We start from the raw sequence: 23,741 nt of genomic DNA on the forward strand, positions 1-23,741 counted from the left end.
ATAATTGGCATTGTAATGTTTTAAAAATACTACTCACAAAAACAAGAAATTTGCTTGTAGCTTACAATTAGGCGCTACTTACATTTATGAGAGCAAATACGTTATTGGCAATACACTCAATTTTTTATCATTTCCACTCGTAGAACCTTGTAGATTATGTTTATTTAAGAAAATTCTTACAATACTGTTTTGATTGACTTTTTGTTTTTACCGAAGTATAAAATATTTTATTGAACATTTTTAATTTAGTAGAATAATGTATTATAATTAACTAGGTACTATATAATATATTACATTTCCTTTATCGATTTTTATTTTTCTATGTCATTGTAATATCAGTTCCGCATTGCAGTTTCCATCTTCAGAAGAGGGATATGCGTTACTCCGTTACTCGTCTTACTGCCATACTACAATATTACTGTATGTTTTTTTAATTTATAAAATATTAAGAATATAATAAAAACATCAATATTTCGCATACAACCGAAAAAGTGATGTACAAAAAGTTTCTAACAAATCATGTTCAAAGTTTGTGTGTGTATATGTTAAGTATATACTACTATATAGAGTATAAGGTGACTATAAAAATATAAAATAAGAACTCCTACATAAACTATAATACCACAGTATTATTTAATAGGTATCTAGTATGATATTAAGGTTATGTTATGTTATAGGTATATTAATTTTTATTTTTTATTTATGTCAAATATTTGTACAACTTTTTTTGTTATAACATATTTGTATAAGCTCATAACATAGTATAATATTGTGTTTCGATTGAAATTAGATATGGGTAGTATTATTTACTATTTAAATATACATATGTGTGATGACTGATGGAATGTTTAAAAAAATATTATTGCTTCTCCTCCCCTCTCGTCATTTTTTGCCACTTAAATCCCTGACTATGTATAATAATATTAAATTAATAAACAATTAATTCAATATGTTTTATATTATGAACACTGTATATTCGATTTTGTGTGTATATTATGGCCAAATATACTCATCTGTGTCCGTAACACATTCTGAGACCTCGAGATGTGCAAGTATGCACTTTAGTGAAGTTATATAGTTTTACGCGATATACCTACTTCCTGTACTGTCAGTCCCGGAATCAGGAAATACTATAATATAATTAATTAATTATGTACTTAATATATGCCTGTGATAAACAATATTCGTATAATTCAGAATAATTTTTTTAATATAGTATTTTATGATTTGTAATTATTTTCAAAACAATAAATATTTTAGAAATTATTTTTTTATATAATTTAGTAATAACAAAACGTTTTTGAAAACAAAGATTATTATTATATTATAGGCTTTAAATTTTTTTTTAATGACTCCATACATTTTTAATTTCAATACATTAAAAATGTATATTGTCATTATAAAAATAATAATTTATAAACGGAAATATACAATTTTTTATCAAAAATACTGTTTTCTAATATTATCAAATTATAACATACACTTTATAATATGTAATTTTCACCATTTTTAAAAATATTATATTTTTATATAACAAATTTTATATTATTTTTGATTAAATATACAACACAGGTATATCTACACCGTGAATAAATAAATAAATGATTCGAAAATATTGATTATAAAACAAGTTATAATTATACTTAATAGTTAAACGAGAGCACTGTTAATTAATTACAATCGACAGTTCTTTCTGTCACATAAGACATAATATTATATTTAGTTATAGACTATAGTAGTATAGTGTATTAGTGTAAACCATATATTTTTATTGTAGTAGTGGGGGAGGGATGCTATACCTAGGCGTGTTAAGGAGTATAATACCTTGGTGGCTAGGTAATTATATAAAACTATAAAAGTTACAGCAACAGTTTCAAAAACACAAATATATTATCTATACCAATATAACTAGTAGGTATAATAATATTAAATATACCTAATACCAGGTAACTCGTTCGTAATCGTGGTAGAATTTGTGTTTGTAATAACTGTTAGAAACTTACTTATACTGTAATTATTCTTACGCAATTCGTATTTTGTATACGTACCAGTTTGTTGTTTCCACGGTTATTGATCGCTGCTGCATAAACTCGTTTGACAACGTTGAACACTTGAAAAGAGATGTATCTATAAGTCTAGGTCTCTAGGAGTAGGATATTATGACCTTAAAACTCTAAAAATAAATGCAAGTGTGTTTGAAAAATATTAAAATATCCCTTTAAACAATCAAATATAATAAACAACTGTCGAAGTAGGGAAGTGAAATAGGTTAGATAATATAATACATTTAATAGTCACAATACAGTTTTTATAAATCAATTTGAAATCATGAACATCGCGGCATTTTTGAAAAACCCAAATCTATCAACGATTTTCTGGTAAATTCAATTCTGTTATTGTGATTGCAGACTACCGCAGGGTTAACACTACGCTATATCATTTTAAGACAATTTTGGAATTTAATCATGACAAAATAACATAAGTATAGATTTGCCCATTAACGCTTAATGCGTATAATGTATATGCCAACAAACTAATTCCCATATTACAGGATTTTATATAATTATATTTTCTAAATATAATTTTAATTTGTGATCGGCACACTGGTCTCTTCAACATAATACTATCATCAATACTCTACGAAAAAATCCCAGAAATGTATCTTTTCAGTTATATTTTTCAATTTTTGAGGTGAAAATACGTTACGAGGAATTGGTTCGTTGGTAGTCTTATATTGCTTTTATAAATTTTACGCTGTATATTTTGCGGGGAATTCTTCTTACATTAGTTTGTCTTCTAGAGTTCTAGATTACAAATATTTCTTAGAATAATACAACGCAGTTTTAACCAGATAACCTGTGGTAATTAAAATAACAGAACTGAGTGTCTGGGTTTACCTAAAAATCGTATACTCGACAATTTCTTTTTTCAAAAATACTGTAATATCGTTTAGTCGCAATAACACAAAATATCGACAACCTACACACACACACACACACACACACACGAAACACACACAAACACACACACACATATATATATCATATATAATATATGTACGTATATAAATTATGTCCAACGGCGAAGACGTATCGGATTATCATCATGATACTCCTTCCCGTGCGGCTCGATGAAATTTTATTATGTACACACTTTCCCTCCAAGAACTCGAGGCTCGTCTATAAAGCGCACTAAGAATCTGACGGATCGCGTATTGCTCGACCATCGTTCGTGCACAACACATACACACACCGAGTAAGATAATCACTTGTACTGCAACAATATGCGCAACGCAGTCATACTTTTACTGGCCGCGTTTTCCGCGGTCGCCAGGGCAGCGATCATCAGGTCCGGCGGCGTCGAATTGCGTAAGTATATATACACATTTTAAACAAACCCGTATTATACAATTGTATAATACACGTTATAATATATTTACATCTATTTATAAGAAATATATTGTACCTTAAGCATCGATGGCCATTAGCGTACACACAAATATTCAAAAACAATAAGCGGAGTTTCATTCGTTTTAGAATTTTTAAATAGTTATTAATAATAGTTTTTTTATATTTATAAAATAGGGTAAAATAAACAGTATACATAAAAATATGTAAGTACCTACCTAAATAACTAAATAGATTATAAACTATTTCAATATAATAAACATTGAATGAAAAATTAATAATGAAAAGTGAAAATGTTTAACCCTCAATGATGACACCCGCCTATTGATTTTTATTAAATTTTATTTTCGATTTTTTTTTTATTAGTAGATTAGGGCGATTATAGACTACTGTCTACCGTAGATGCGTTTAAAATTACTCGTTGTACGTACCTATAGCTTCTTCGTGGATGGTTGTCAATTTTTACATAGGCATGCATTTTATGATTGGAATTTAGAGGAGTATGGAAGAGTACTATTTTAGTATTTTAGATTAGTACTACTAATTTTTTTACTGAAATATTTTGGAAAATCTGAATTTTGTTGATGTGGGATTTTTTGCGTTTCCTCATAATTTTAAGAACTTAAATATTTTTTTTTATTACCTATGTAAGCTAAAATATTGACAGAAATATTAAAACATCATCAAATATCACTTCGTATATTAAACTACTATGAGTATGGAGATGACTATTCGCATATAAATGTTTTATTTTTATAATAAATTGTTCCTCGTGAAACTTGATCTATTGTTATTTATTTATTTATTTATCCATAATTTCTATTATTCATTATATCAAATTAATTTTAAAAGTGCGGTTATAATTTTGTTATTAGTCTGTACATGTTTTCATTGTTATATATTTTGTAAAAAGGGAGATGCCATTAAAATCCATAAATAAATAATGAAATCACTATTATACCGATAGCGCGATCTTTATGATTTTCTTTTATTGTTTTCCTTTCAAGTTCTCTATAACATGTACAGCCGAATGCATAAAATAATGATATAATGTTATATAATTTATTGTTGTGTGTGGTATAGGTAAATGTTCTTTAAATAATTGCACCTTTCTGTGCCTACACGCAGAGTGCGGAAGTCGTATTACCGTGTATCATCTGATGCATGGGTGAACACACGTAACCGTGGTTATATATCCATTTTTATACTGCGTTATTTTAGAATTTGAGTTTCGATAACTATACTTATATATTACAATAATCAATTGAGTTTTCTTAGAAACTGGTTTTATTTTATTTTCAAAAAATGTTATTGTTTAGAAATTATTTAAATTATTCGTCTATTAAACTTTATCTTAACTGTATATAATAATAATTTAGGTGTGTATTTATATTATTATTGTTTGCCAGATAGGTACCAACTTTTGGATTTCTAAAACTATTAGGCAATCATTTCTACAAACTATAAGAAAAATCATAATCTTAACCTAGATAATAGGTTATATTTATATTTACTATTATTATGTTGTTACTTGTTGTGAAGCTATGAACTACGAATTAAAACGATTATAATCTTCTTTAATTAATAATTTTCACTATTATATTTAATTCAATAAATATAATAACATGTATGCTACAAAATAAAAATAAATAGTTTAAGTAAAAATTAATTTTAAATAATATATTACCTGTATAATTTTTTTTATAAACTAGGTTAAAACTTAAAATGATGATTTTACTTTTTAAATAACGGCCTCTAATAATTTATATAAGTTATAAACTAATACTACCTAATAATATTATATACGTATAATACATTATTTAAGCGGCCAGCAATAATAAATATCATAACAAAATACTTAAATTAATTCAATATCTTTACAGTAGAAATACTTAAATAATTTATGTAATAGGTATGACTATATTTTTGAATAGAGAATAGTTATTTATGCTTTGGCAACCTTTCTTCAAACATCTTAATGAATAAAGTTATTCAAATTTAAAATATCCAGTTTGTGAGTTTGTATACTTGACATAGTTATATAAATATTTAAACGTTTACTGAATTAGTTTTTAGAAAATAATATATACATAAAATATACATATTGTATAATATATTTATAATCGGTTATAAATGTTATAATACTCGTATATTGGATTAATAAAACAGGAAGTATTAAATTGGTTCCCAGGTTAAAATGAAGTGCACGAATTAGTCCTCGAAAAAAATTATTTAACATCATAAGTACCACTGTTCAAATTAGTTGCCATAGACAATATTATTAAGATCTGACGACTGATTTAGGTTACACTTCTATGTTTGTGTAAATTTGAAAAAATCTGCATGTGACATGTTATAGGTTAAATATTACATATTAACTTTTCAACTATAATCTAAAAAGTTAGAAACCGATTCCATAATTGGACACCAACTCGTATAGGTTTTTATTAAAACTAATCAAATATACGCGAGGATGGCCTGTGTAGGTATGTATAATGTATAAAAAAATCTGCATTGTTATAATTTATTTATTGTTTGAATTTTTCTGTACAACCCAAACATCCTAAACAAAACACTATGTCGCAATATTGTATTATTCGACTTATTAACGTTTTGTGATTAAAAAAGAACTTAATTATACCTGTTTGAGATGCGTGTCGTTCAATAATAATTGGCACGCAGCTGTGTCGATAAATTGATAATCGCATCAGTCCTTTTCCCTGTAGCGTTTTACACGCAGATATTATCGCATTTTGAAAATTATAATCTGGTGAGAGTTTATTGGATTTCCTCTAAGAAAGACAGTGAAAATGTAAAATTTCATGCAGATGCAATGAAAAAAATGCAAGCCATATAATACCGCGTATCAATCTATATAAAAACAAATTTACACGCATTGATTGTTGTCATTGCAGGGGAAATTTCACATTCACTGATATTATATATATATATATATATATATATATATATATATATTATGAGTATCCATAATAAAATATTATAATAGGACGTACAAATAAAAAAATTAACGGTTTCACCGTCATTATATATATATATATATATAAATAAATGCAGTAGGTAGCGTTACACTTTCATTATAGGTATATATTTAGCAGGACCAGATCATTGACCGCAGGTTATAGACGTGATCAAAAGAACAGAATATTAAAACGAGTACAAAAACGTTTAAGTACTGACATACATAAGCGGTTTAGCGGTACGATTGTGGTAGTCTATAATGCATATAATAAAATAAATATAACTTATTCAATTTGAAAGTGAATTTCGAGTAAAAGTTGTTTCGTGTACAATAAAGCATAAATAATATGCGAAAGCTCAAGTCTATTATATCATATTGTTTCTATTTAGTTCAAAGAAAATAATTTAGTTTAAAAGTAAACGTATGTAGCGACGACATTAAATTTAAATTTAAAACAAATATTCATTCCATTTATCTTTTACGAAGGAAACTTACTATGAAATAAATAATAATAAATTCAAATTACGCTTGTTCGAATATCTACGTATGGCCCTGAAACATAAATAATTATGTGTATACGTCCTCTCGAGACTCAATTAGTTGAGACTTGGTACTGGTGTCTATACATACAATTATAATACATCGTACTACACACGAAGTTTACCTGAAGGTCAACTACTGTACGATACATAATATATATATATATGCATAGATACATAAATGAAAACATCATTAGATTATACACGCAAAACGCATCATCCGATGAGATAATAATAGTAATTTTTAAAAAAAGGTTTAGCCATGGATTATTATTTATTATGCTTAAAATATTAATATAATATATTATACATTATACACTATGGGATAAATTTTAAATTGAAAAATGAAAAATATGAAAATCGACTAATAAATACACTAACTTTTCTTATTAATTATTATTAAATAATATAGATATACAGTATAAATATTAAATATATATTTAAACTTTAAGATATTCAACTGGGTATTTGATAAAAAAAAAATGTAAACTCATCGTTCAATAAAAAGATTTTATAAAAGTCATTATGTTTATCATAATTCATTTAGTAAAATAAAATAATATCATTTATAAATTGTTTGTTACAGCGACTTACTCAGATCCATGCAAAAGAAATGATAAGGACTTCAGTGGCTGTGTGAAGAGAACTCTTCAATACTTGATCCCAAAATTTAGCAAAGGTTAATATTCTTATACTTATATACTACAACGGTTTAAAAACTAATAACTCAATTAATCATATAATTTTCAGAGGGAATTCCACAATTAAATATCACATCTTTGGACCCATTCTATTTGAATGAATATCTAATGCATTTTGAGTCTACCCAAATCGAAGGAAAAGCTCTATTCAAAGATGTGTACAACCATGGTTTAGGATCTATAAAAATCGTCGATGTCAGGTAATTAGATTAGAAATAAGTAATAAATCATTATATATTTCTACCCCTTAAAGTTAATTTGTGCTAAATAATTTCTCGTCAGATGTAAAAATATTCGATACTTCAAAAACCAAATATTTACTATTTAGTGATTAAAGAAAATATATTTTGATTTTATGCACTTTAAATTTATTGGAAATATTGTTTTTAGATCTCTTGTGGAAGACCCAGAACAATTGGAATTAGAAGTCGATTTTTACATGCCAAAAGTAATTTCTAATGGAAAATTCAAGGGCGAGGGAAGAATTGGCCAGATGCCAATCATGGGCAAAGGCGTATTCAACGTGACATCTTGTAAATACAAAATCACTCATGAGCTAATCATTGAAATTTGATTAAATAATAAAAACGTTGAATTCGATTTTTGTGCGTAGATGATGTGACCGGTTCGTGGATGTTAAAAGGCAATGCCGTTGAATTGGACGGACAACGTTACATGCGTATCAAGGACGTTGGCATGAAATTAGACATTGGAGACATGAAAATATACGCGACCAACATGATCAATGGAAGTCCCGAATTGAGTAAGTACTGTACAGTGTACATCAGAAATACGATAAAATATCGCAAAGAGAAAGCCAACTATAAAATATAATACGTGATGTTATTATCAATATTCTAGGCCAAATGGCGTTAACCTTCGCTAACCAATTTTGGCGAGTGATATTCCAAATCATGATGCCATATGCCGAAGAGGGTTTCGAAAAGATCACAAGACCCATTCTCAACCAAGTGTTCCTGGAGGTTCCTTATGACCAGCTGTTCCCACCCAGCCGCAAATAAACCCTCCCGACGAAATCATATTTCTCTTAAATTTACCTTAAGTTTTTCTTTGTGACCTGTGTTGTAGGACTATAGTATTATCTTATTGTATATGTAGGTGTAATAAGTTTTTATTTTTAATAATGCATTAATATTATAATACGCATCACCGTTACATCGAATTTGCAACCAGTAGGATATCTGACCACTATTATTTATTATTAAGATTAATATTATATTTTGTTCTAAGCGACGTAAATAATTATTTATCTATGTTACTATATAAGTAAACTTTGTTAAGAAATAATCGATGAATTTTTCTTTCTATTTATTCACCAATTACCATCATTGCTCCAAACCCCAGATGTACAAAATAATAATTTTAGCCTATACCTATAAGATAAATGAAAATAATATGTGTCCTAAATCTCAATTAAAATATAATCGGTTTATGATTAACGTTAACAACAACGTATTGAGTATTTCTATAGTTTGAACTGCGTATATTATTATTTTATTATGTCAGTGTGTTACTTTTGTATGTTTATAATGCCTGAATAGTGATTATCCTATTACTGAATAAAACATACTGTTATTCTCTGCTGTAGCCTCGGTTCGTGTATTGTATATTACATGTGCACTAGGTATATTAGTTATATATATACAGTAGCTAGATAGGTACTATACTGGCTATATATGATTTGTATTATTTTAAATATTTTATTCACAATAATATAATATATTTAGTCACATTATGTGTAATAATGTCACAGAAGGGGACGTGTGTAGTGTATTAAATGTCTAACCAATGTCTAACATTGATCACAATTATTATAAATATAAATAATACTAGAAGTCTAGTCACGAATATTTAAGTATATTATAATTAGTTACAACTTATAACATTACATAAACGTGTATTTCACATATATATCATATATCCATGTATGTATATAGGTAACTATGTTATTTTCATTCTAATATATCTGATGAGTATAGGTTATTAATATTTACAAACATGAAATAATTAATTATTTTCGGTACAGTTTTATAATATAATCAATAACCATCGACATAACACACCGGACACATGTAATCATTTATTTATTTATAATTATTACCTTGACTTCAATATGTATTTTATTTTATACAGTATAAATTATATTCTGGAGATACATGTACTAAAGATTTTAATTTTAAAACATAGTTTAATTCAGTTGCAAACCCGTTACTTACGAGAGGCCAGTGTGTAGAAGGTTATGCTGATCGCAATTTACTTTATTCATATTATATTTTAATACCAACATTTAATATGGGTAACTATAAGAGATAAGACATAAGTCACAACTAAGTTTTAATTAAAATTTAAAACTTACTTACAAACTTGGGTATTATTAATTATTGTAATTTTTATTTTTTGCTTTAAAATTGATATTTTAATTAACAAATTTACCGGGAATATTTAAATAATTTTGAGTATTTCATATTTTGAGAAGGATTTATATATAGGTATATATATATTATTATTTTATGAACCCTTTCAATACCAAGTACTTTTAAATTATTGTACACTGAGAGGCCCCGTTTTTTTTGAAAATATGGATTTTTCGATCTATTTAATGAATACCCTAAGGTCTAAATTATTAATTATCATCAACAAAAAAAAAGTTGCACTGCTGACTGAAAGTGTATAAAATTTTCAATACAAAGTATATACATTTGGATATGAAGAAATCACGTCTCGAGATATCATAAACTTCAATACTTCATTTAATTTTAATGGTTCAATTTCATTATAAACTTGATAGTAAACCAGACAAAATGGACAGTATTCCACTTTTATATCCATTTCATCTATGTCAACTTTATAAAATCTTGATAAATATTTAATAACATTTTCAACTAAGTTTTCTTTAGATTTAGTACTTTAAATTTTTTAACTATGGTAGATAAATCTTCAAAACAATATTTCAATGTAATTGTAAAAGAATCCAAAATAACAAAGTATGTACCTAATACATTTAAAATTTGCATCAGCTAAATCAATAATATTTTCAAAATTATTTTCACCATGCATTATGTTATATATTTATATAATCATCAGTCGGAAAACGGAAAAACTAAAAACGTTTTCCATCCCTTCTTTTTGTATATCATAATATATTTATACATTTATAATTATATTTGTATAGAAATGTTCTTGAGTGTACATTTTATAAATTATTATAATTTAATACTAATTCATTTTTGATTGTTGTAGTTTGTAATTTTATTTTGAGGGGTCACATTTTACTGAGAAAAAAACTGTGGGTCAACTGACCTTCTAAACCCTCCCCTGGGTCCGCGAGTCCGTTCTTGGTTTAATTATAAAAATCTAATAATCTAACAGTAGCACTGAAATTCGTGTTAATGTTTTAAGTCATGAAAATGGACACACCAAAGCTCCGCATGAATAAATTTGATTATAATGATACAAGTGTTTACGGTGACTCACAATAGCGTTTGATGTCGAGACGAAAATAATTGTACCATTTTGGTATCACATATGGGTAAACATTATTAAATTTTTGAATATCATTATTCAATACAGATCAATTGTATTACTTGAAAAATTTAAAAATGGAACATACATTTCCTAAAAATTAAAATAATTTATTTCCAAAAGTTTTTGGTAGAAACGTACAATATTATTTTGACGGAAACAGGTAAATATATAATAATATATAATATAGTTATTATGGTCTGGTTGAGTCTATTATCTTACATTATACCGATGTCATCTTAAGAATCACCCAAATGAACCCAATAATCACGTATTACCGTTTTTTATATTTTTGGTATTTTTAAAAGTATTTAAAAAAGTATACTTTTTTACTTTTTTAGTTTTTCACACAACTAACATACAGCCTAAAAATCAAATGCCAGGAAAATTAGTTAAGAATTTGTATTTATATTATGTTCTTAGTATAATGACTACGTGGAAATGATATAAATATCAATTTCAAAGTTATATACTCGAAACTTATGAAGAGCATGAACATCAGGAACCGCGTGGCGGTAAAGAAACCATTTCCGGGCAGAAATCTTCCATGGACTCCAAAACGTGTGTAGCATTAGAAGTAAGTTCTTTTGGTAACATGGGATCGGGTATCATAAACACTTGCATGCCAGCCGCTATAGCCGCAGTCACTCCGTTCGGCGAGTCTTCGAATACCAGAAACTATATTATATAACATTTGTACGTGTAAATCGCTAAGATGATCATTATTTTTCAAAATAGGATTATTAACTGAATATGATAATCACTTGTAATATGTATAAAAATTAAACGTTGTTCAAACATTTTTTAGAATTAAATATAATTTTTCATCAGTGGTATTTTTTGTAAAAAATGATTGTATAGATATAAACTTAAAATTAATATTTAGATGTAGCCCAAATTACATTTGTTTTTATATTTTAGTGGAGCTTACATATGAATTTAAATGTACTTATTAGTAATGCAAATTACAAATACTAAAATAAGCACAATACCATCTACCCCGGGAACGTATTCAATAGCTTATGTCGTTTAACGTTATATACAATTGAGAATAGCAATAAAAAATATATATACAGATTTATTATCAGCGTCTACTTTTTTATAGTAAGTGAAAACGGTTGTGCTTACTACTGTAGGTAGTCATCAGCATAAATCTACAATCAAATAATATATACTATATAGCCATTTAAAAAACTATTAATGATTTCTACAAATGAACCGTTTTTGTTTCTCAATAGTAGCAAAACACACGAAGTACTTCGCACGTTTGGAAGTAAACTAAAAAATGTTGTGATGTGATTATAATTACTTGGTTGTTTGCGGGGTTTCCTGGAAACCTAGAAGCGCATATATTGAATATGTCTGGTGCTGGCTTGCCGTTTTTTACTTCTGGATCGGAAGAACCGGTGACCACGTGATGGAACACGGAAAAAATATTTTTCAGATGAGCCGTTTTCACGTGGAAACTGTTCTCTGAACTACTCGTTGCCACCGCCATCGGTATTTTATGCCGACAGAAATATTCCAAGAGATCTCTGACTCCTAAATGGTTAACATGTAATAGAAAGATTCAAACACTTACTACTAATCCTCATTTTTCAAATATTATGGTATTTGATTAATTGTTTTTACTTTTTATAAATTAGATAGCTATTTGTACAAAATATGTTTTGCTTTAAATTAATTTATACACACTTTTGATAGACATATTATTATTTATTGTTTTGTTTTATTAACTTTTTTTTTTTTAATGATATTTAATAATAACTGTATATTTTTTATTGTATCTAAGCGAAAGCGACCACAAGTTAAAATATAAAATATTATGATACCTAATCAAATAACCATATAAGTATTTAATAATTAAATGTATACCCACCTACGTGTTTTTGTCATGATATATGTTGTATATTATGTAGTTACATAATTAAATTATAATAGAAAAACAAATCGAAGAAATGTAAAGATATACGATATACATATAAACAAGATATTAAAATAACAACAACTTTATTAAATAAATTAAATTAAGCAGACTGCTCAGTTTGTGAGTTGCCTTACGACACAGTTTACCTATCAATATAATGTATAGTGCATATTTATTTGAAACTGATAGTTTTATTTTTCGTAAATCATATCTTCGGATGAACCTTCATTCATAATACTGCTAATAAGATATTATCTGGGAATATATTATAAAATAAATATATATATTATATATTATTTAATATAATTTGTACTGACAGCTTAGAAGTGCATACTGCATAGATATTAATTATAAGTTAATTTTTTTCCAAAATAAAGTATTCGGTTATAATTATAATGTGTGCACCATTATGCCCATCAAACGATATGATTTAAAATAATTTTAACTTTTTTACCACACGTATGGGATAAGACGTATTCAGTATAATATTACTGGTTTGTCAGAATAAGCATCAGCGTCATCTTATATAGTATTATTAAATAATGCTATGTACTTTCCTGAGCACAGTTTTTCGATAATCAACAAATAGGTATTTTCCAATAGTGTCCATTACTCAATCGTTTTAATGAAGATTTATGCTCTAGTCATGTTATAGTTTTTGTCACGTTATTTTCTGATCATGGTAGTAATTTCAAAAAAAAAAAAAATAAGAATTTAACTTTATTTAGAAAAACTAAAGTTTGACTGTTTGAGTAGTATTAAGCGATGAAGAAAATGTTCGTTGAAAATATATTGTCTAGATAGTAAAAAACAAAAAAAACTCGAAACAATCAGCATAGGTATGATATAAAGTAAGTCAATACGATAATAATATACCTACAAATATGAGCATTAATAACCATGTTGTTGATGGTGTAATAAAAAAAAAAATACCTACAAACAATTTTCTAAGAATATATTTTAAATATGTATACAAGAGTCCGCATATATTGTTTCTTTGTAAATTAAATGATTATTATACGTTCCACGTCAAAATATCCCTACAAAAATATCCCTAAACCAAAATAGCCCGCTTAATTAATAATTTAAAATATTATTATTTAATATTTCTGCATTTAGAGAACTAATCAACTCCAACTTCTACGTGGAAAATGAGGAAAATTTACAAACATTTGTTGATTATTTTGAGGACACGTGGATAGGGAGACCAACACGTGGTGGTAGGTGAAGAGCGCCTACTTTTCCAATTAAAATATGGAATATGTTTGATATTGTAAAGCAAGGCACTCCCAGACAAATAATGTAGTAGAAAGATGGCACAGAGCATTTAATTCTGCACTGGCAGCTAACCACGAACAGTGTGGAAGTTCATAGGTATACTGAAATGAGAACAAAGTCTGTAGAAGGCCAAACTTGAACAACAAACAGTTGGAATACCTCAACAAAAGAAAATACGAAAATATAAAAATTTGGATGATCGAATAAATACTATTGTAAGAGGATATGATGGAACGAATAACAAAAAATACTTAAAATTAATAGCACATTACTTAGTATTATAATAATTATGTATATTATTACTTTTTGACGAAAAACGTATCATTTTAATATTTTTTAAACATTTTTTAACTAACTTTTTTGTATTTTATAAACGTTAATAATAATTATATTGTATTAATATCTATGTAGCTTTTATAAAAAGGTTTAAATTTTGAATTAATATTTAACGAGGGATATTTTGACGTGTCACCTTATTAATATAGATTATAGATAGTACCTAGCCATGTTCTATCTAAATGAGTGATCTTCGATAGCCCGAGATCCAAAATAGATACATATTATAATATTGAACTATATATATTATAACAGTATACATATAATATTATAATTATATAGACTATAGAGTGTACACTGTACCTACGCGCTATGGTTATTAAAATATTATATTTCTATACCTATGAGTATAAAAAATATCAATCATTATAAATGTTAACTATTATTTTAATAATTTAATGCTATAAATAATAAGTACCTACTAACCATTCATAAGTTGTACGTTTTGTAGTTCTTTTTCTTCCTCGATACGAGCTTGTTGTAATAATTCTTCGGGTGTTAAATTTAGTTGCAATGTGTTAATAATCAAAATAGCAACGTCCATTTCTTGTTTTCCAAGGATTTGTATACGTAAATCATCTGGAAATTCTTTACCATGATCTTTGGCGATTTTAGTAAACGTTTTTTTATGAATCCGCTCCGTATCTAAATAAAATAGTACGACATAATAAAGATACCTAGCAATGGATATTTAGGTATATAGTAATATTTGTTTCAACTTTCATTATTATTATTAATTTTTAGTCGTTAAATGTAAGTACAGTGAAACCTCTAAATACCGGACATTCTCGATCACTGAAATTAGGTTCGATACTCGGAAATGTCCGCTATTCAGAGAGAGTACATTTTTGAAATTCATAAAGGGTAAATGCTTAAAAAGAAAAATATGCACTAGATTAAATTAAACTATAATATTATTATTATTTAATGTTTTAATAATATAATAATTTTAATATTTTAACAACATATATTTAAATAAACTTAAAATAAGAAATGCATAAATACAATTTAATTTTATGTGAAAAAAATTGGTTTTTGGACGAGTTTGTTATCGTTATACTAGTGTAAGCGCGTTTTTCTGTCGTTTTGTCATTATTTTTAAATTAAGATTATACTAGACTTCCACTAATTGGAGATTTTTCCATTGCAAAATAGGCAGTGAAAATGTCCCAGTTTTCAAAAATAGTACACTATTGAAAGTTTTCATTGTACATATAATATATTATTATTAGAAATTCATTGTACTATAACATATATTTACTTACCTAATAGCGTTCCATCCAAATCAAAAATGACATGGGTCACAGATTTAAATAAGGGTTTACTCATTATTAGAACAGTCAAATATCGATCAGACGATAAAAATTATAAATTGTACGCACTATGTTTAACAAAATAAATTAAATAAATTTCTACCACGAAATGATATGATATAATGGTATAAGCCTGCACGGAACACGATGTATAGAAGATAATCCTCTTCTCTATGTCGTGCCATGGAATATAAAATCAAAATTTAGGTACATATTTATAACTATGAATAATATTATGAAATGTATTAGATACGGTATGAAACAACTCAACAACCAAAAACTGATAGTCAGCTGTGTATCAAGCCACTATTCATATATTTTTATTCAATCTTCAACAAAATAATGAAGGCTTAAATTATTTAAATTAAGATAACTAAGTATTATATTCGTATGGAGAGGTCTGTGAGCTCACGTTTTAAAACAAAAATTCAATAAATACATAGATAGTACAATATTAAAATTACAATACATTTTTCTTATATAGGTAACTAACTATTAAGGATCTAAGGCAATAATGCAGGGGTCACCAATTAATATTTTTGAAAGATCACATTAGGAATCTGAACATTTTTCGCGGGCCATCAAAATTCTAAGTATATATTTACAGTATTTAAAAACCAATAATATTTAACAAAAATAATAATTTACAATAATAACACATAATATGCTGTCGTAATATACTAATATGAGTTATTTATTCTTTGTCTGCGGGCCGGATGAAATGTGTTATAAAATGTGTTCGTGGGCCGCCATTTGGTGAGTGGTGACCCATGCATAAATGTAATTAAATATATATATTTTATTCATATTATATTAGTAAATTCGTGCAGTAGTAAAAGAATACATTATTAAAGTATGCAATATTATTAATAATTACTAAAATCATCATTTATTTTAGTAATTTATTTAGTAATGCTGTAAATTTGTTATATGTATAACCATATTTTGTTGTTGTTATTGTTGTTGTTGTAGTAGCCAAAACGTAATTTTCAAGTGTATTTTGTATTATACCTAGTAAGTATTCTTTTGATGTATTATATTCCAGTGTTTTTTTGAACATTTATTATTTATGAGTTGTGCCAATTTTTCTTTACACAAAAATATAGTAATTAACACATTTTTTTGTTTTAAAAAATATACGCGCCTGCCTAAGATATTATTATAAACATTTTTTTCCCGAACAACCGATTTCAAATTTTCAATTAGTGTTTAAATTATCATTTTCTATTCATTTTAACTGAGCTATTTATAGACAATTAAATTTTTTTTTATATAAATGCTCATAAAAATGTACGAATAGGTAAAAATACTTGAAGATCTTATAGAAGGTTCTTAATAAATTGTTTATACTCCAACTAAAATATATCAAAAATGTATTGTCACAATACTTTTTTATAAGCATTTTAAATTAAAATTTTGACAAAATTTATCAAAATCTCAAAAATTATAAATTATTTTATAGTAAGACAAAAGATATGCAACTTTATGTCAAATATTTTTATTTTTACGTAAACAGTAAATTTGATAAATAAAGGTAATAATTTCGAAGATATATGCTTAAACATAAATTAAGCATGAACTATATAGTTTAATATGCTGGTAGTGAAAACATTTCCGGACGGAAATCTTCCAAGGAATTTAACACATACGTAGCGTTGGCGCTCGACATGTTATACCATACTGACAATATGGGATCAGGTATCATGACCACTTGCATGCCAGCTGCTAAAGCCGCAGTCACTCCGTTAGGCGAGTTATCAAACACCAAGAACTAGGTATATAATGTTTAAAATGTATTATATATGCCTATTGCCTATGTAGTATGCAGGTATCAGTAAGATCATTATCTTTTAACATTAGATTATTATCAAACGATTTCACTAAATCAGTTCTAAATTTCTAATACGTATAAAAAAATGATGTTGCTCCAAAAATGTTTAAAAAAGAGATTAAAGAGATTAAAATAGTGTAAAATTAGATTTTATATTCATTTTATTCATCATTATTTTTGTACAGAATTAATTAAAAAATAACATTATTAAAAAAAAAGTTTTCTAGAACTTTGAAGGAGCTATAATTGCACAGGTAAATGATCATAGTGGGTAGTAAACATGAATAATTAGATGTTTATTTTTCTGATTTTTGATGACAGGAATAAAATGGTGTGAAGGAATCATATTATGTAAATTATAGTCATAAAAAGTGATTTATTAAAAAAATATATTAAAAACAGTTCAATTGTAGGAATACCTACAAATGAACTGTTTTTGTTATCCCAATTATAACAAAATATAAAGTATTTCGTTTGGAATCTTGGATGAAATTTAAATTAAATAACATTACATTAAAATGCTTATAATATTATACCTCGCTGTTCATGGGATTCCCCGGAAATCTGGAAGCACATACTTTAAAGATGTCTGGCGCTGGTTTACCGTCTTTTACTTCCGGGTCGGAAGATCCGGTGACTACATGATGGAATACTGAGAATATGTTTTTCAGATGATCCGTTTTCATTAGGAAACTCTTCTCTGAGCTACTCGTTGCCACCGCCATAGGAATTTTCTGTCGATGGAAATGCTCCAAAAGATCTTCGACTCCTAAAGAATTAATAAATATTACCAATTATTATATTATTATAACATTATATGCACGTAAAATATTTGATTTTTATGTTATAATAAATATAGTATAATAATAGTTCAGATTAATGGAGTAGATAACTATTTAAACAAATGTTTTACATAGATGCCTAAGGTAAATTTGTGCTCAAATTTGTTAGACATATTAATATTATTATTAATTATTTTGGTTTAATAACAAGGTTTTTTTTCATAGTGTTTTTAAGTGCAATATATTATTTAATATTTGTTCATTGTCGTATCTAAAGAAAACGTCCACGAATGAAAATAGGAAATATAATACATGTAATATATTATGGTATTGGTATTACACTATAATAATATAATCGTACGATTATCATGATTTACGTCATTTACGATGATTTAAAATTACATATTTGGCGTATTGGTGTCATGATGAATATTGTATACTTTTGTGTTACACATAACATAGAATAATAATAGTATTATGTGATGATGACATCAGAACAAGACCGACAAATAGAAAAAATGATTAACACTATTATAACAGTGCTGAGTTTGACATGGACGAGTGTAATATCCGGTTTCGCGTGTCACGATTGTGGTCGCTGATGTGTCGCACGGGTGTGATCAAAATGAAAGAAAAAGAACACAATGTTGATATTCAGTACGGTTTGGTTTTATTTTATTATACAAAATAAGGAACAAACTGGAGGTGGAGAAAAAAATAATATAAAGATGGTCTTGCACGTGAATGCGTGATATCACAAACATTATATGGGTCGTTATATAAAAAAAAGAAGATATCGCGGTGCGAGGGTCTTACGAAGAGTGCGTGGTAATACAAAAAAATAACTATATGTTTTAAAAAAAAAAATAGATCGCAGCGCGATGGGCTGTATGGAGGTCGTAGACAAAAAAAGAACTGACTGCCGACCGTCTTACCGTGAACACTAGGTTGGTAAAAGCAGTCGCGACGAGAATACGATGTTTAAATTCAATAATTCAAACGTCAAGTTAACAAATACATATATCTACCTCCACCTTTGTAAGATTTTATAATATCTCCCTTTATTGTCCTTTATTTTACTGTTCTACTCATTACAAAAAAAAAAAATCACATTATTAAGATTTTTAAATAATATACATTTATATTATAGGGTATACAGTATACACTAATAATACAGTATAAAATAAAAATATACACTGATATTCATGTCATAAACTCGGTATCACTTAAATGTATTCGCTTTCCACTCAGTCAAAAAAAAAAATTTCGACGTCTTATGAAATTATTTGTTAGCGATCAATAATCTAAACAAGTTGTAATGATTTATTTTATAAAGGTAATTATGTACTTACCATACATAAGTGTTGCGTTTTTAAGTGTTTTTTCTTCCTCGTCACGAACTTTTTGTAAAAATTCTTGGTGTGTCAAATTAAGTTTCAATTTGTAGATGATAGAATTAGCAATATCCATTTCTTGTTTACCGAGAATTTGTAAAAGTAAATTATCGGGGAATACTTTACCATAACCATTGACAATTTTCGTAAACATTTTTCTATGATTTCGTCTCGTATCTAAAACGTATATATGTACATATAACACACACATCATAGTAAATTATACAAAAACATGCCCATATCCATGTGTATACTGTATCTGCTTACTGCTTAATTTAATAAAATGAGTTATAAATTACTTTTTAACAAAAAAATAGTAATACTTCTCAGTTTTCTCTTATTACCTATATTAAATTACAAATGTTTTAATTCATATTTTTAAAGCATTTTTTTTTTTTGTTTGATCTTTGTTTCATTATAAAAATACTAATTCCCGTTTTCAGAATGATATGAATTTATATTATAATTTCTGTTAAATTCAAGTTTTGAATAAGTATAACCAATAGGCAATAGCTATTTTTATTTGAATTTTAAAATTTTGAACGTAAATGATTTTACAGCAAATATACTATTTACAGTTATTTCTTTGTACAAAATCTTATTATAATTAGTCAACACTAATTTGGTAGGAATCCACTGTTCCAATAAAAGCTTTCAAATGCATTTTTATAAAAAATGATAAAATATTATTCAGACACACAACAACAAATTAAAGATTTGTTGCCCTTACGAGTAGAATACCAATAATCATTTCATTATTCAATATGATTTTTTAAGTTAAGCAAAATATCCGATTTACCAATCTATGCTATTGTTGTCTACGTTTTGGACACACTCAAAAAATAATTTCGTAATGATCTAAGATATAGCCAATGAATAAAGTCAAAAATTCTTTTGCCCGTCTATTAAAGTCACTGACAACTTGGACAACTAATCTGCCTGTATCTTCTGCAAACTGTCACATTTACTAGCGGATCACAGTTGCCGAAAATAGTCTACACCAAAGGAATTAAAAAAAATCATAGACACTGAAAATATCTCTTATAAAAATGATCTAGTTTTTAAGAAAAATAATTTTGTACTGCTTCTATTGATATTCTTAATATTAAATATTAATTAGAACACCTATTTCCAAAATTATAAAGCCCAACACCTCTTTTCACGATAACAAGTTGACAACTTTTCTAGCTTAAATGAAAACTACCACTTTTCCAATTCTATGAAAATAAAACATAAACCCCTTCCATACCTCAATAAACAAAAAAAATTCCCTTACCAGTAAAACTATATTAGTCATTTCCTGATGATAAGTTATTTAAATTAATTTCTAACCAAAACCACACCTTGGAAATCAATACAGTTATGTTTGGCATGCTTAACACTTAATCTCATGTGATTTACATTAAAATCCCTTAAAATTCGTGTATAATTCCAAGGGCGCCCGAAGGAGGGGGGGCACGTCCCCGGTTTATATTAATGCGGGCACCCTTGTATAATTATCCTCACCATACTTAAAATCAATATTGAACTTGCTATTTATATCGTGTTTTTTTTTTGTACGCTGGTTTATTTTCATACAGGTACAATATTCTTGTTTTTATTATTCTATATTTTATACTAGTAACTATAATAATCAACATCGTGATTTATCAATGGTTTACAATTAATATTATAAATATAAATATATTATATTATTGTTATTATTTATTTTATATTTTTTATAAAATACAATTATTTATTATTTATATTAAAATACAATTATTTATTATTTATATTAAATTATAATCAAAAATACAGTGATAATCTATATACATATAGAAGACCGCCCAGACCGAACCGTTGGGTGTAGAGACTTGAAATTTTGTACTGAGGTTCCTTAAGCAATGAAAGAGTGCACTAAGAAAGGATTTTTCAAAATTCTACCTCTAAGGGGGTAAAAGGGGTTTTTTTATATAGCTATAGATATATGTATTTTTTAATCGTTTAATAATTGTTTGTTTTTTTTCTAAGCGGTTGCTAGAATACTAAAAATATGTTTAAACATTCTGAATAACAACGCCGCTGCCGTCTGACGTACTTCACTTCCATTGCATCTTGTGACTCTTAAACACGTATTTATTCGAATACACTTTGAAAACCGTTTGATCGACGTGAGCTTCACACATTATTAACGCATCTAATACACGGGCAACGCCGTGACAGAGCAGCTAGTAATAATACATATAAATATATAGATGTCATTCTTAATTTTAAATATTTTGTTATTAGACAACTCTCCGCCACTGGGGGGGGGGGGGTATTAACATTGCTAACCCTAAAGCTATTATAGTTGCGGTAGTCAACTATTTCCATTATTTATTGTACCTATTATATATATGATATTAATCATTAAATGTACGAGTATAATATTATATAACTCGATATGACTTTTTAAATAAATTATAAGCATATATTTTACTCACCTAATAGCGTTCCATCCAAACCAAAAATGACGTGAGTCACAGGTTTAAATATCGGTATACTCATTGTTGAAATAGTCGAATGTCAATCACACAATGTGACGATATCTATAATTTTACACACAAGTTCCTAACACGAAATAATATAATATGATATATTGGGTATCTATACGCCAAGGTGTGTCGGAGTAAAATGTCTACTGTTTAAAACATAAAATTAGGTAGGTACTGGATACGAAACGAGACAACTGAAAATTGCTAAGCCAATCAATCAGCTGTGTCTACGATCTCTGGTTAAGTTATATTCCCGCAGTTTTTTTAAATCTTAATTATTTTTTAAATAATTGTACCTATTACATTTTTACATACCTGTATTGGCTATATTACTACCTACTTATATTTTTCACACACGCTACACGCAATGAAATTTTCAAACGCCATCATACTTTTTACAAAAATTACCATACCATTACCATTACCATTATTTAACCTACCATATTACTAATAGTAAAAAAAAATTCTTTAGTAACAATACATATATAGTAAATAGCCATTTAAGCACACATATTAAATAGGATATATAGGAGTCTGCGCTCAGAACCGTTTTTCGTTTGCGATTATTTCTCATAGTATTCAAATTTAATATTTAACACATACATTACAGTATAATTTTACTTATTGACGAGGTACACTTAACATCTTATATTGTACAGCATTTTACCCAGATGTATAAACATCAACATTATAAACAATTATTGCAGGTTAAATTAAAAACATACTGAAAATGTTAGATCATTTTTAGCTAATAGTTTTTAGATGAGTCGTTGAGTTAAGGTAGTTGATCGGCTATATACACAGCATACACTGTGATAACTAAATAACACAAGTATTCTTCAAGTAATATTTAATACGTTCAACTGAACTTTTATAAAGATTAATGTATACTACAGTACTACACAATGTGTAGGTATATGCATACCTATATGGTAATAATATAATAAATAATAAATGGCTTTGTCTATAGTCTCAGTGTATATATATATTATATTATACAATTGATTATACTTACAATCCATAATGGATTAAAAAATATTAAAATAACTATACTTTTATTGTTACCCACCTAATCAAATAAAAACTTATATATGTAATATGTATTGACGTATCATAGTATCATGAATATATTAATGTTTAATTTTTTGAATCGAGAACACCATAAATAAATTGAAAATGTTTAAATATACATTTTGC

General features: G+C 26.9%; 2 protein-coding genes across 2 annotated transcripts; one reads left to right on the forward strand and one right to left on the reverse strand.

Annotated features, from left to right (window-relative positions):
• The first annotated feature begins 3,201 nt into the window (after positions 1-3,201).
• Positions 3,202-8,935, forward strand: LOC132929963 (protein takeout-like). Its single transcript, XM_060995619.1, has 6 exons — positions 3,202-3,368; positions 7,513-7,605; positions 7,677-7,827; positions 8,018-8,160; positions 8,241-8,390; positions 8,489-8,935. Exons 1-6 carry the CDS (start codon positions 3,284-3,286, stop codon positions 8,647-8,649), a joined length of 783 nt encoding a protein of 260 aa, XP_060851602.1. The 5' UTR covers positions 3,202-3,283; the 3' UTR covers positions 8,650-8,935.
• Positions 8,936-11,547: 2,612 nt separating this feature from the next.
• Positions 11,548-22,557, reverse strand: LOC132928786 (uncharacterized). Its single transcript, XM_060993656.1, has 8 exons — positions 22,494-22,557; positions 19,990-20,208; positions 18,392-18,624; positions 17,622-17,795; positions 15,481-15,538; positions 15,138-15,356; positions 12,480-12,712; positions 11,548-11,848 (listed from the first exon to the last, which is right to left on the reverse strand). The coding sequence occupies exons 1-8, from the start codon at positions 22,555-22,557 to the stop codon at positions 11,669-11,671; spliced, it is 1,380 nt and encodes a 459-aa protein (XP_060849639.1). The 3' UTR covers positions 11,548-11,668.
• Positions 22,558-23,741: the final 1,184 nt, after the last annotated feature.

The sequence above is a fragment of the Rhopalosiphum padi genome, chromosome 4 (genome assembly GCF_020882245.1).
Source record: "Rhopalosiphum padi isolate XX-2018 chromosome 4, ASM2088224v1, whole genome shotgun sequence".
Classification (NCBI taxonomy): domain Eukaryota; kingdom Metazoa; phylum Arthropoda; class Insecta; order Hemiptera; family Aphididae; genus Rhopalosiphum; species Rhopalosiphum padi.

What these genes read in the sequence shown, in the direction of transcription:
- LOC132929963 (XM_060995619.1), top strand. Translation starts at nt 3,284, where the DNA reads ATGCGCAACGCAGTCATACTTTTACTGGCCGCGTTTTCCGCGGTCGCC. An exon ending in GATCCCAAAATTTAGCAAAG is followed by an intron (nt 7,606 to 7,676) that starts GTTAATATTCTT and finishes TATAATTTTCAG; the next exon opens with AGGGAATTCCACAATTAAAT. An exon ending in CGTATTCAACGTGACATCTT is followed by an intron (nt 8,161 to 8,240) that starts GTAAATACAAAA and finishes TTTTGTGCGTAG; the next exon opens with ATGATGTGACCGGTTCGTGG.
- LOC132928786 (XM_060993656.1), bottom strand. Translation starts at nt 22,557, where the DNA reads ATGAGTATACCGATATTTAAACCTGTGACTCACGTCATTTTTGGTTTG. An exon ending in TTTGGATGGAACGCTATTAG is followed by an intron (nt 20,209 to 22,493) that starts GTGAGTAAAATA and finishes TATACGTTTTAG; the next exon opens with ATACGAGACGAAATCATAGA. An exon ending in CGGAAATGTTTTCACTACCA is followed by an intron (nt 15,539 to 17,621) that starts GCATATTAAACT and finishes CTCTCTGAATAG; the next exon opens with CGGACATTTCCGAGTATCGA.